Here is a 13958-nt window from a genome sequence, read left to right on the forward strand (position 1 = left end):
TAATCCAACATGATGGAGATTTGGGTCTACTTTTTCTTCTAATAGACAGTATCTCTGGTTTAATTCCTAGGTCCTTGATCCACTTTTGAGTTGAGTTTTGTGCATGGTGAGAGATAGGGGTTTAATTTCATTTTGTTGCATATGGATTTCCAGTTTTCCCAGCACCATTTGTTGAAGAGGCTATCTTTTCTTCAATGTACGCTTTTGGTGCCTTTGTCAAATATAAGAAAATTGTAAGTATGTGGGTTAATCTCCGTGTCCTTTATTCTGTACCATTGGTCTACAAGTCTATTTTGGTGCCAGTACCATGCTGTTTTTGTTTCTCTTCCTCTGTAGTATAGTTTAAGTTCTGGTATAGTGATGCTACCTGCTTCACTCTTCTTGCTAAGGATTGCTTTAGCTATTCTAGGTCTCTTATTTTTCCAGATAAATTTCATGACTGCTTTTTCTATTTCTATGAGGAATGTCATTGGAATTTTGATTGGAATTACATTAAATCTCTATAGTGCTTTTGTTAGTATGATCATTTTGACAATATTAATTTTGCCTATCCAAAAACAAGGTAGATATTTCTATCCTCTAAGGTCTTCTTTAATTTCTTTCTTTAGTGTTCTGTAGTTTTCATCGTAGAGGCCTTTCACCTCTTTCGTGAAGTTGATTCCAAAGTATTTTATTTTTTTTTATGCTATTATAAATGGAGTAGTTTTCCTTTAAGGGATTTGTCACTAATATACAAAAATACAAACAACAATAAGTGTTGGTGAGAATGTGGAGGGGAAAGGCACACTTACACATTGCCAGTGGGACTGCCAATTGATGCAGCCAATCTGGAAAGCAGTATGGAAAATCCTTGGAAAACTGAGAATGGAACCACCATTTGATCCAGCTATCCCACTCCTCCATCTATACCCAAAGGACTTAAAAACAGCATACTACAGGGACTACAGCCACATAAATGTTTACAGCAGCACAATTCACAATAGCTAAATTGTGAAACCAACCTAGATGCCCTTCAGTAGATGAATGCATAAAGAAAATGTGGTATTTATACACAATGGAATGTTATTCAGCATTAAAAGGGAATAAAATTATGGCATTTTCAGGTAAATGGATGGAGCTGGAGAATATAATGCTAAGTGAAATCAGCCAATTCCCCCAAAAAACCAAATGTCAAATGATTTTTCTGATTTAAGGATGCTGATCCATAATATGCTGTGTGTGTGTGGGGGGGGGGATTAAATGAACTCTAGATAGGACAAGGGGGAAAAGGGGAGAGAGGGGAATGGAGGGGGTATAAGGGTAGGAAAGAGGTGGAATGCGATGGTCATCATTACCCTAAGTACATGTAAGAAGATATGAAGGAAGTGACTCTACTTTGTGTACAGCCAGAGATATGAAAAAATGTGCTGTATATTTGTAATATGAATTGTAATGCATTCTATTGTCATATATAACAAATCAAATTTTTCAAAAAATATTGCATAATGTATACCAAAAAAGATTAAATATATTTCAAAAAGATATGTTCCCATTGAGATAAATTTAATTCCCACAACTTCCCTATTCTCAAAAGGCTAAAATGGGTAAAGAAATTGGATTTTAAACCATTTTTCACTACATTCCATTGATTTATTACATGAAAAATTCATATTTAGGTTGTTGTTACCTTCTAGAAATTACAGATACCAGGTTACTATTTATTTTATTTATTTTTTCTGTTTGTTTTTGATACCTTCAGGAGCAGAGCTGAGGAAGTACAATTTCCAAAATATCTATATTATATCTAAAATATATACAAACAGAATATAGCCAAATATCTTAAACTAAAAAAAAATCTTAACTATTAAGACTTGCATAAATGTTCTTTTTCCTTTCTAAGGATATATTATCATACAAATAACCTGTTACCATTGAAGGCAGAAAAAAAGGTTTATTAAAGGCTAAAAAGAGATCCAGGAAAGTTTATTCAGGCTAATTCACCAAATATTCTTAGGTTTCTTAGGAAAGGTCCTAAAATGTGACCTGGAGAAGATGAAAATTGGATGGATCAGGTAAGTTCTTAATTTAAAAGAAAGTCAGCCTATACAAGATGATTGTGAATAATCAATGCATTAAGAGTCTCCTTCTAACATGTCTAGATTCTGGGAAAAAACAGGAAATCATTTTCTGTATTGGGAAACAGCATTTTATGACAGATTTGGGCAAGCTGGAGCACATCCGGAGAGATTAAAAAAAGGGTGGTCAAAATTCCAGAGACTGAAATAGGAAGAAGAGTCAAAGAACAGCAGATGTTGATCTGGAGAAAGTAAGGACAGTGTAACCGTGTCAGTCTTCCAGGACAGAACCATTGTCCCATGGCTCAGACAATAGATGAAACCTGGGTGACTTTAGTTTGCCATTCCTCCTTTCATATTATTGCCCAGATGATTTTTCAAGACACAGACCTCAACATGTCACTATGTGATATTGATCCCCTGTGAGCATGCAGACAAGCATCTAGTCTCCAGGCCAATTAGGAAGATTTGAGCATCAGGAAGAATTGGCATCATCCTCACCTCATTCAAATGGCATTCTAGGCAGCTGGATTCCATCAGGAGTTAGACGGCATCACCACCAATGATGATGATGCTTGTGACAACAGCTCACAGACCTAGTTAAATGTCCCCAAACATCCTGTTCACTCTCTCTCACCTCCATGCCTCTGCTTATGACATAACTTTTTCTTAAAAGGTATTTGCATCACTACCTCCCATCCTCCTTCAGGACCTAACTAAAGTCTTACCCCATCCAAAACCTTTCCTTGAGGACCACCTTCCATTACTTCCCGGATGAGTTGGTTGAAATGGGAGATCAAAATATGCCACACCAAATTATGACACTTGACATAAGGATTATTTTGTGGTGAATACAATTAAGAAAAAGCAGATTCAAAAAAGCTCTTTGTCCACCTGCTATTTGCCTTATAGCAGGACTTAAATCTACAAAAAATATCCTTCTTCCTCTCTCTACCAGGAAGGACAAAGGTTGATCACCAGAGACAAATTTAGATCTTTATCAACCTCAAGATGGCACCACAGGAATCTGTAATAAACTTTACTAACTCCCATTTATTTGCATTCCCATAATTTGTTGCTCAATACTCAAGGTCCTTTTTCTTTGTCTTGTCACATCGCAAAAATATAGGATTCTTTGTTGAAGATGCTGTGTAAACCCTAGTTCCAAGCCAGCTCATTAAGAGTTACTCATTTTCCCCAGGGTATCTCCCATCCTTATGTGAGATACACAAGGTAATAACTTCAAATTGATTTTCTCTTATTACTCTGCCTTTTGTTAAAAGGTCCTGTCTCAGGTAGGAACTCAGAAGGGTAGAGAAAAAGTTATTTTTCCTCCCCTCCTTTTTGCTAAGATACCACCTTGCATAAATATTTTACAGAAATTATTTAATTGTTTTGCAATCATGGATAGCAGGACATAATGAGCCTAAAATGAGACATATCTGCATTTGAGGAAGGTTTTATTTGCAAGAATTGATGTGCATAAAGGAAAGGGACTGTGAGGAAGATGTTTTGTGCATCTAGGCCTGGTGGCTGAGATGGAAGAAAAGTGGGGAAATCAAGAGAATAACTTAGTGGTTGGCCCCTAATCTGGTTCTCAAGCCTAGCCCAATGGACTAAGTCTGAGTCTTATGGAAAAGAAGGGCAGCAGACAAAAGCTTTATGAATTAAAAGACTTATAAAAATGGGGTACATAGGGCTATTTAGGGGCCAGGCAACAGGCTATGACAACAGTAGGAATGGTGAGCCTTCTTTCTATTTCTACACTGTCCTTTGGTTGGGAAGATCACCAGTGTATCTTAATGTGGGGAGTGAAGGCAGAGCTCCTGTGAGGAGTTCAGTTATGGCCATGGAAACTCTGCAGTGGGCAAGGAAAACCATACCCTGTATGCCAAAAGCAAGACCATGGCTGCTCTGCCATATCCAGAGGGAGAAGATTTATGGGTGAGCATTTAGAAAAAACAATGATTCAGTAATAAAATTGGTTTAAGAAATCTTACAGACCACTAGAAATACTCTAAAGTTGGCCTTTTTAAGGAGCTGGGGGCCTATTAAAATTTGGATATGAAGTGTCCCCCAAAAGCTACTATGTTAATGCAGGAGGTGAAATTATTAGATTGTGAGAGCTATAACCTAATCAGTGGATTAATCTATTTGATAGATTTATAATTTGAAAAGATTGCTGTCTTGGGTGGCAACTCTAGGCAGGTGGGGCCTGACTGGAGGAGGTAGGTCACTGGGTGCATGTCCTTGGGCATTAAATCTTATCCCCCTGATTCCTCCTTCACTCTCTTTGTTTCCTGGTTACCATGAGGTGAGCAGCTTCCCTCTGCCATGCCCTTCTGCCAGGATGCTCTGCCTAAGCTTGGACCCAAAGTGATGTAGTTGGCAAACCATGGACTAAACCTCTGAAACCATAAGCCCAAGATAAACTTTCCTGCTCTAAGTTATCACTGTCAGATAGTTTTGTCACAACAATGAAAAGCTAACACAGGGCCTATACCTTGGAGGAGAAGTAACTAAGTGACTAAGTGTAGATTATCCACTGTCAATATAACCCTACTTTATAGTCATAGTCTGGAGGCCTGGTAAAATCTGGTTACGATATGGCTGTTAAATAAAGACAAAATGTCTCCAATGGAAAATTTTAGAACAAATAGGGGGAAGTGACAGGAATATGACTCAACATAAAATGACTTTTTCATAATTAATACTCCTTATCAATGGAAGTCCTTCATGATACATTGGGAATATTATCACCAGAGAGGTTGTCAAGAATGTCCCAGAGGTGACACACATCTCATTGAGAGGCATGGAGCAAATCATTTCCAACTCTTGAACTGGTTATTATTCGTGGCAGGAAGACCAAGAGACCAGCTATGACAAAGGAGTTCACTGCATAACACACTAAGCAGAACGGAGGAGTCAGCGATAAAATTGATTCAAAAAAGTCTTCAAGGACTGTCTATAAAAACCATCAAGCCACAAACCAGATTTCATAGGAATTGAAATAGCACCCTGATATATTGATCCAGGAAGACATAGAGATTATCTTTAAAAAGCTATACTATTATATCTGAATGATGTTCAGAGGACTGAGGTATTTAATGGACGTTATGTATAGCAGGGGTGTTAAGTGACGAAAGGTCAAAGGAAAGATTCACAGTGTGTCGAGAGCAGGCTGTGATTTGTAGACTCATCGTGGGTCTCAATATCCCTTCCATACCACTGGCATTGCAAATGCCAGAGCCCCCTGTCTTTATCCTTTAACTTCTATTAAAGGACTGGAGGAAATTACATCTACAAGAGGAAAATTACTCGGCAATGAAGGAAAGGCCTTTTGAGGTAAATGAACGTTCTCCATTAGTTTAAAATCCATAAATAGAAAGATGAAGAGGACTATCTCATAATGTCAAAGTTCAAAGGCACTTTTCAAATGTCTCTTTAAAGAAAATCTGACCTACCTTTCTTCCTCCTCCTCCTCCTCCTCCTCCTCCTCTTCCTCCTCCTTCTTTTTTTAATTATCAGAAAGTTTTCCAAGGGCAGTTTGTGCCTTGGGTCATTTCATTTTGACATGGAACTTCTCTCAGCATTAAAAATAATCAAAAGGCTAGAAGTATTTAACTCTGAAGTACCAGGAAAACATGTTCAACATAAAAATAATAATATTGAAGGCTTAGGATTTTAAAGGTTGTGCTTTAATAACTCCATAAAGCTCCCCCGTATAGGAGAAATATACTTTACATGAGGCTGTAACTAGTTTAAAAAGTGATCATGAATAGATATTTTCTCTAGTGTGGCAAATGTTATTTTATAGCATTATATTTAGGTAGAATTCTGAGCATAACACTGATAACTCTATTAGCTGTCATTACATACAGATGTGAACATAAATACATTTTCATGAATATAAAAACCTCTTACAAAAGGTCCCTTTTTCTCATTTTAAGGTGTAACTTACAGAAAGTAAAATTCACTCTTTTTAAAAAATATTTAATTCTTCAAGTGTTGACAAAGGCAGTTGTATAACTACCATCCCAAAGAAGGTACAGAACTGTTCTGTCACTACCAAATTCCCCTCTGGCCAAGCTCTCTCTCCTTTTTCAGGCTCTGGTAACTACTAACCTGCTTTCTTTCCTTTTTTTAAAAATTTTTTAGTTGTAGTTGGACATAATACCTTTTTTATTTATTTATTTTTATGTGGTGCTGAGGATCAAATCCAGGGCCTCACCCATGCTAGGCAAGAGCTCTACCGCTGAGCCACAACCCTAGCCGCCTAACCTGCTTTCTATTCCTATAATTTTAACTTTCCAAGAAAGCTGTATAACTGAAATCAAGCAGAATATAACAGAGACCTCTTTTAAATTTCATATACTTTTTAAAAAGTAAAGTGACTCAATGAAGTAGTCATTTAACTTTATTGATTTCTATTTTCTGAAATTAAAGGCAATAATAAATATTAAAAATCAGATTACCCTGGAATATTCTATCTTGAAATAGGTGCTGTCTAGAAAGCCTTTTGAAAATATAAATCTCTAGGACTTCACGTTTGACACATTGAATCAGAATTTCTCAGTGTGCATCTTGAAAATTTAGTTTTTGCCGAATTCTCCAAGCTTGATTCTGATGAATAAACCAGATTTGAGAAACATTAACCCAAGTGGTATTCACTGTATGGGATTAACTATCTTATTTTAAATTATAGGTGGCAAAGGGGTCAAAGTTCAGAGGTTGGGAGAAACAATCTTGGCCTTGGATTTGGGGCTACCTCTTTCTGGCCTGCTGATTTTCAACAAGGCAAACTTGCTATTTATGATTTGGATATGAGCTATCCCCCAAAACCTCATGTGTGAGGTAATACAAGAAGGCTTAGAGGTGAAATAATTGGGTTATGAGAGCCTTAACCCAATAAGTGAATTAATCCCCAGATAAGGATTAACTGAGTGGTAACTGAAGGTGGGTAGGGTATGGCTGGAGGAGGTGGGTCTCTGGGGGAGTGCCTTTGGGGTATATATTTTGTATTTGTCAAGTGGTTGGCATACTGCTTGGCATACTTGGTACTCAGTGACTAGAAGCAGCTCATGTTGTTAGCAATGTTGGATCATCATCATCGTTATCATCCTCAAACTGTCCTGGGCACTATTTTTCTCCAATCTCTGCATTTTAATCAGTTTCATATTTTTTTTAGCCCTTCCCTTACAGAACTAGTTTTTATACCAGACCAGCTATTACTCAGGGTGGTGCAAAGCTTAGAGATATTCACTAGTTGTTCCCAAACCCTCATTTTTACTGTGGCCCCAAAGATGCCAGCAGAGACAAATAGCAAATTATCTGAAACTCTCTTTCTCTTTTTTTTCCTAAAGAGATATTGTTCACCAAATGCAAGCCAGCAAAGAGAGGAAGAGAAGCAAAGGGCCAGAATAAAGCAGAAAATTAGGTTTTCTGCATACTTAGGGAACATTTAAAAACTGATTTTATTCATTAGTAATTTCAGTCTAATGTTTGGTACAAAAGAAATTGAAACTGGTGGCTTAAAGAAAACAGATTTGCTCCATTGTTACTCCATATTAACTTGCATAAAGAATTTGGATTCCAAGTTTGGAAAGCAGCAGAATACTTTACAATTTATCTCAGACCATTCAGGGAGTCATTCAGGGGAATGGGGGACTAAAATCTAAAGACAACATTTTAATCACAGTATAAGTACTAACATTTAGCTTCATAAACTGCAAGCTAGTTGTACAGACATCATTATTCAGTCATGGTTTTTATTTAAGCTCTGAAATACAGAAGAGTGATGTTTGGCTGTACTTGTTGATGGGAAAAGAACAACTCCTATCATCAAAGAATTTATACAACACTGCTAACATCAAGTACTAAGGAGGATTAACATGCTAAGTGAAATAAGCTAATCCCACAAAACCAAAGGCCAAATGTTTTCTCTAATATGCTGATGCTAATTCACAATAAGGTGGGGGGCACTAGGGAAAAATAGCATTACCTTAGATTAGGTAGAGGGAAGTGATGGGAGGGAAGAGGAGGGATGTGGGGATAGGAAAGATAGTAGAATGAAACAGACATTATTACTGTATGTATATATATGACTACATGGCCAACATGATTCTGCAACATTGTACACTCAGAAAAATGAGAAATTATATACCATCTATGTATAATATATCAAAGTGCATAAATGCATTCTACTGTCATATATAACTAATTAAAACAAATGAAAATATTAAAAAACAAAAACAAACATGAGCTCAAGCCCTACCTGTTCTCAGCATCAGCGCTGCACTTTGGGGACATCAATTCAAAGGATTTGGTAAACTTCACCACCTGCCATTCAAAAAGACAGCAAATCTAGGTCAATTAAGTCTTTCTCATGGTTTAAAATAATGCAATAAACATTTTCCATCTTTATAATGATTATTACAATGATTGCAGATTAAAGAGAGATTTTTAAATGGAGAGATTCCAAGGAAGAGAAGAAACTTTTAATCCACATTTTGTATTTCACTTCTTACACAGCATATACTGCCAAATTAAATTTTACTAAACCTGTATACATTTTTACAATAAGCTGTGGAGGTCAGGAAAAGGAACATTTCATTTGGATACTTAATTTAATTTTTTAAAACTGTTCTGTTAACAACCAATCACCATCCATGGAAAACCAGGTGGGGCAGCAGGTTCCCAAAAGGAACATCCACATCAGGTTCTTGAAGTTAGTTTCCTTGGCTCGTTTTTGTTGTCAGATGAACATTTTGGTGTCAACATCCGAAGGGTAAAAAAAAAATCACCTTCTTCAATGATCATCCCTGGGGTGGACACTTTCTCCATCTCCAGTCCAGCACCCTCAGTACAAGAGTACGACCCAGACTTACTATGTGGAAAGGGAATTTATGAGCACAGAGAAAATGTCAACATGGTGTTTTCATTTTTAGCTATTAGTGTGTTCTTATTATAAATCAGGTCCTACACTGGAAACTTCTTTGGTTCTTAATTTTTTCATTATAATTTTATAAAGTAGATATTTTTATCTTCAGTCTATAAATGGGCCAAATAACCCATATTTTTTAAGAAACTAGCTCAGTTTTTGCACAATGAAGTGAGGCAACTGGAATTAAAGCAAATCTGCCTGATCTTCAAGGACCAGCTCTTTCAAAAATACTTCAAATGTTGAGTGGGAAGGGGACCATTTCTAGCCCTCTTTTGACAAAATATACCACGTGGTAGAAAAATATGACCCTTGTGCTAGAAGGAGTACATCTGAATGTTATTAGATGTTCCCAAGGTTGACATTTCGAACTGGCTTAGTCAGATGCAGTTATGCTTCAAAGGCCTTTTAAATTAACCACTTACAAGGAATTGATGGGCACCAGAGAAAATGATCTGGAAACAGAATAGGTGAAATACTGATGGAAAATATTGTTGATGGAAAAAGAACAACTCCTATCATCAAAGAATTTATACAACACTGCTAACATCAAGTACTAAGGAGCATTAACATGCTAAGTGAAATAAGCTAATCTCACAAAACCAAAGGCCGAATGTTCTCTAATATGCTGATGCTAATTCACAATAAGGTGGGGGACACTAGGGAAGGCGCTCACAGTTTTACCAGTGAGGTCATGAGTCCAGATTAGGAAAATGCAACATGAGGAAAAAGGAAACAGAAAAGAAAGGGACATCACAAAGACAACTGGGAACAATTACCTGAATGTACACTGTGATAATAGGTCAGTTGCAAGGAAATCCTCTTGACAACCACAGAACATATTTTATTTCATATTAAAAGGTAAAATGAGCCTCTACAGAATCTACTCAGTGTTCACCTTTATTTCCAAAGATGGCCTCAATAATATCTCCTATCCCACATTCTCTACAATGAGACACTGCTACCTTCCTCTAAGTGATACAGTCTGCCCCTAGTCCTTGAACCTGCTGAACTTCTGACTGCTTCAGCCAATGTAATATATGGAAGACTTGCTATATGCCTTTCCAGATGGTCATAAAAGGGAACACAGCTTTTGCCTCGTCTGATAGAACACTTGAGCCTGGATATCGAAGTAAGAAATCCAGTTTCCCTGAGTCCTCTAGGCTGAAAGGGAGCCAGACCACATACAAAAGCCACACACAGGTGCTCTGCTCAGCAGCCTGAGCCTTTATGCTACCCCTACCAGGCACCTGAGAAATCTTCAGATGATTCTAGTTCCCAACAAATAAGTCAGCCTCCATATCCTGGAAAGAGCATATCCCACTGTGCCCTCTCCATATTCCTATCCACCAAATTTGTAATTAATTTGTAATTTGTAATGGTAGGCTTAGGCCTCTACATTTTGGGCTTACTTGTTACACAGCAAAAGTAACTGGAATACCTACCTAAATTAAGTGAGGATTTAAAGAGAAACTAATCATTTAGAAATCTTGATCCAGCTATAATATTCTTGAATCTCAGGCTAGCAAGTCACAAAGAGACTATTTACTACCATCAAATAATAAATCTTTCAAACTGTATCCAAATACAGTTTTATTAGTTATAACAAGAACAATATAAAACAGTAGAAGCATTTCATTTATGTTTGCAGAGTAAGAGATTGTCAGACACTGAGTCGGTCCTATATGTCCACCTTGGTCTTTCATAATTTATAATTTCTTTCCATTATTTTTGCTTTCATGGTAGTAAATTCTTCCATTTTTATCATGTTCTAGGCTGCTGTTTTACAACAAATGAGGCATTTTGCATGTTATGACCAATCCTTTATGTGTGTGCCAATGCTTACAACATAAACACAGGGTAAATATTATCTCATTTTATTAAAGAGAAAATAAGTTTTAGAATGATTAAGGGGTTTGCTAGAAGCCATATAAGCAGTAACTTAACAGAATTGATATTTGAAACATGTCTTTCTGATTCCACAGCCCTAGTTTTTCTACTACCCCTTGCTGTCTTCACAAGCAAGAGCAAGTGGTATTGCAGTAGCAAATTATGTAGACATGACTCCTTCAAAACCACAATATTTAGATTAAACCCTGCTTTAAAAAATACTAAATATCCTATTCTAAGCCCAATTTTGGATAATAAACACAGAATAATGATAACTTGAAATAAAAAAACTTAACTTGGTATAAAATCAATCAAATTACTAGTAAACTATTGTTTCTGCATTTGGAAATTCAGCAGGATGCATCTTTTAATTTCCTGACCTGATAGATTAAATTCTCTAATATTACTAAGAATACTTCATTTTACTATTGCTTAGATTATTTTACAATTCTGTAAGGGTAGGTGTTAACTTCTGAAAAACTGACAGCAATGCAAACTATTTTTGTCTTATAGCAATGCAAATGAATTTTATCCAAGGAGAATAGGAAGTGATATCTGTGTATCAGAAAAGAAAAGCCCAATGGTTCCAATTTTATTGTCCTGGAGGTAGCAATTATTTTAAAGATCTAATCTATCAGGCTTTTGCCAGCATTCTTGTTGCCTGAGCGAGAAGCTCAAGACCAGCCTGGGCAATATTGCCAAGGCCCCATCTCAAAAGGAGAGAGAGAGAGAGAGAAGGAGGGGGGGGGGGGGGGGAAGGAAAGAATGAAAGAAGGAGGAGACAAGGGAAGAAAAAAAAAACAGTAAGAGAATAGGATATCCTGAAATTTCAAGCCATATAACTTATAGATGTAGAATCACAATAAAAATAGATATGTACAAGTTCCTCTTAATGAAATATCACAATGTAGATATAAGAAGAGCTTTTTAAAAAGTCACTGAAAAGAAAAAAAACACTTTGTTGAAAAGAAAAATACAGTCAAAACATTTTGTCTTATTTGTATTTGATATTCTAAATACATGTTTAATGGATAAAGGGAAAACCCAAGATGATGTATCTTTCAACTTCTGGCACTCCATCCCATAGAGAATACCCCCTATCTCAGCCCATGCTGTAATAACCGAAGTCAGACACTGAACCATGGGGTTGACCTTGTGTGTAGCAAGGAATTTAACCTTGCTCAAAGTTCAGGCTTTGGCCCCTAGCTCCTGAGAGGGAATCTTTAACCCCTTGGAATGTCTTCTGCAATAAATGAACCTGCTTACTTGATTGGGGCTTTGGGATAGCCAGTTAGGAACAGTGTGATTTAGAATGGGGGTGATTTCACATGGGGCTTTTGGGTCACTTGGTATCAGTGGAACTCTGGAGGAAAAGAGACAGAGGTCATCACGTAAGTGGCCAACTAGGTTTCTGTGATAAAACCCCAGCAAGACTCTAGACATGGAGGCTTAGGCTTTAGTTGGCAAAATTTCATATTATATAAGAATAAAAAGAAGCTTATACAATTCAATGATATATATAGAGTGACACTGGAGAAATTAGAATCAAAAGGAAACAGGTGGGCTGGGAGTGTAGCTCAGTGGTAGAGAACTTGGGCAGAGTGCTTGAGGCCCTGAGTTTGATTGCCAGCACCCCCATAAGATAAACAAAAAGAAATGGATGAATGAATAAATAAAAGAGAGTAGAAGTCACGCTTTTTTTCCTGACTTGGACCAATTTGACGTTTTTGAGTTTTATTAATTTTTAAAATATACTATTTAAATCCAATTCTGATGTTATTACATACATACTAAATAAACATGGGTTAAATACATACATTCACATACACTAAGTGAAAAAAAAAGATACACTTATAAGGAAAATTTCAGAAGTGGTTTACAGGTCAATGAGACTGAACAAGTGGTTCCAAGTCCCATTTATTGTTGAGCAGCCCTGGAGATCACATCCTGGGGAAACAGCACACACACCAAGTAAAGTAAGCAAAATATCCCCTGCTTGTTCTTTGGAAAAGCTCCATGGACAGAAGTCTTTTTGATTTGGATGCTTATCAAATGCCAGTTAGCCTGGTTTCTCTCTGTTCTTCTAATTCAAAAACAATTTAAAAAACAAAACTATGCTCAAGCAGATATCTCCGTCATCCAAAAAGAAAATTATCTACTAAGTATTCACCAATCTTTTTCCAAACTTTTGGAACCCTCATTTTTTCTCAATAGGGCTACTCAAAGGGTCAAAAAATGAATTAAATAATCATCCATCATCACCGTCTTCATAAATTTCTCCCTTATTAATGATTCTAATCATTAATTCAACTCAATCAAAACTTACCCAGTACTTATTGCATCAAACACTGTTATAATAGCTCTGAAGAAACCAAGGGATATAAACATTCTGTCCTTCAGGAAGTCACAACACAGTACAGCACAGAGGGGGGAAAAGTTAAAAAATGTAGGGTTTCACCACGATGTGCCTACGACGTGCATTAGGGCACAGAAGAGAATTTCCATATTACCTGAGCCTTAAAGCATGAGCAGCCATGCTCTAGGCTGAGCAATGAAGAGGTTCTCCAGCTTGAAGAACTACAGTAGTCAGCTCTGGCAGAAGACACAGAGAACACCAGAAAGAGTTTAACTGAACATAATTCAACAACGGGACCTATTACAAGAGTGTAGTTTGTATAAAAATGAGCAATAAGGAATATTGGGGCCTCCAGGGACTGGCAACTTTGGAAAGCAGTTAAGAATCCTAGGTATGAGGTAACACAAGACAGAGGGATGGAAAGAAGTCAGAGAGAAAGGGCATGGTCTTCTAGATAGATAGATAGATAGATAGATAGATAGATAGATAGATATTGATATCTCTCTCTATATATGTATTTTTTACATATACATATAAGTATTTATAGAGAGAGGTGTGTGTGTGTGTTTGTGTGTAGAGAGAGAGAGAGATAGATCAATATATTTCTCTCTATATAGCAATAGATAGATAGGTAGATAGGATACCTATCTCTCTCTCTCTCTCTCTCTCTCTCTCTATATATATATATATATATATATATATAATATAGGATACCTAT

General features: G+C 36.7%; 1 protein-coding gene across 2 annotated transcripts in view; it reads right to left on the reverse strand.

Annotated features, from left to right (window-relative positions):
* Positions 1-13958, reverse strand: part of Pde11a (phosphodiesterase 11A) — a 381408-nt gene that overhangs the window by 220033 nt on the left and 147417 nt on the right. For both annotated transcript variants that reach the window (XM_048808008.1, XM_048808009.1), the window contains exon 5: positions 8329-8393. In XM_048808008.1, the coding sequence (XP_048663965.1) occupies positions 8329-8393 (65 nt within the window). The remainder of the gene's footprint in view (positions 1-8328; positions 8394-13958) is intronic.

The sequence above is a fragment of the Marmota marmota genome, unplaced genomic scaffold (genome assembly GCF_001458135.2).
Source record: "Marmota marmota marmota unplaced genomic scaffold, marMar, whole genome shotgun sequence".
Classification (NCBI taxonomy): Eukaryota; Metazoa; Chordata; class Mammalia; order Rodentia; family Sciuridae; genus Marmota; species Marmota marmota.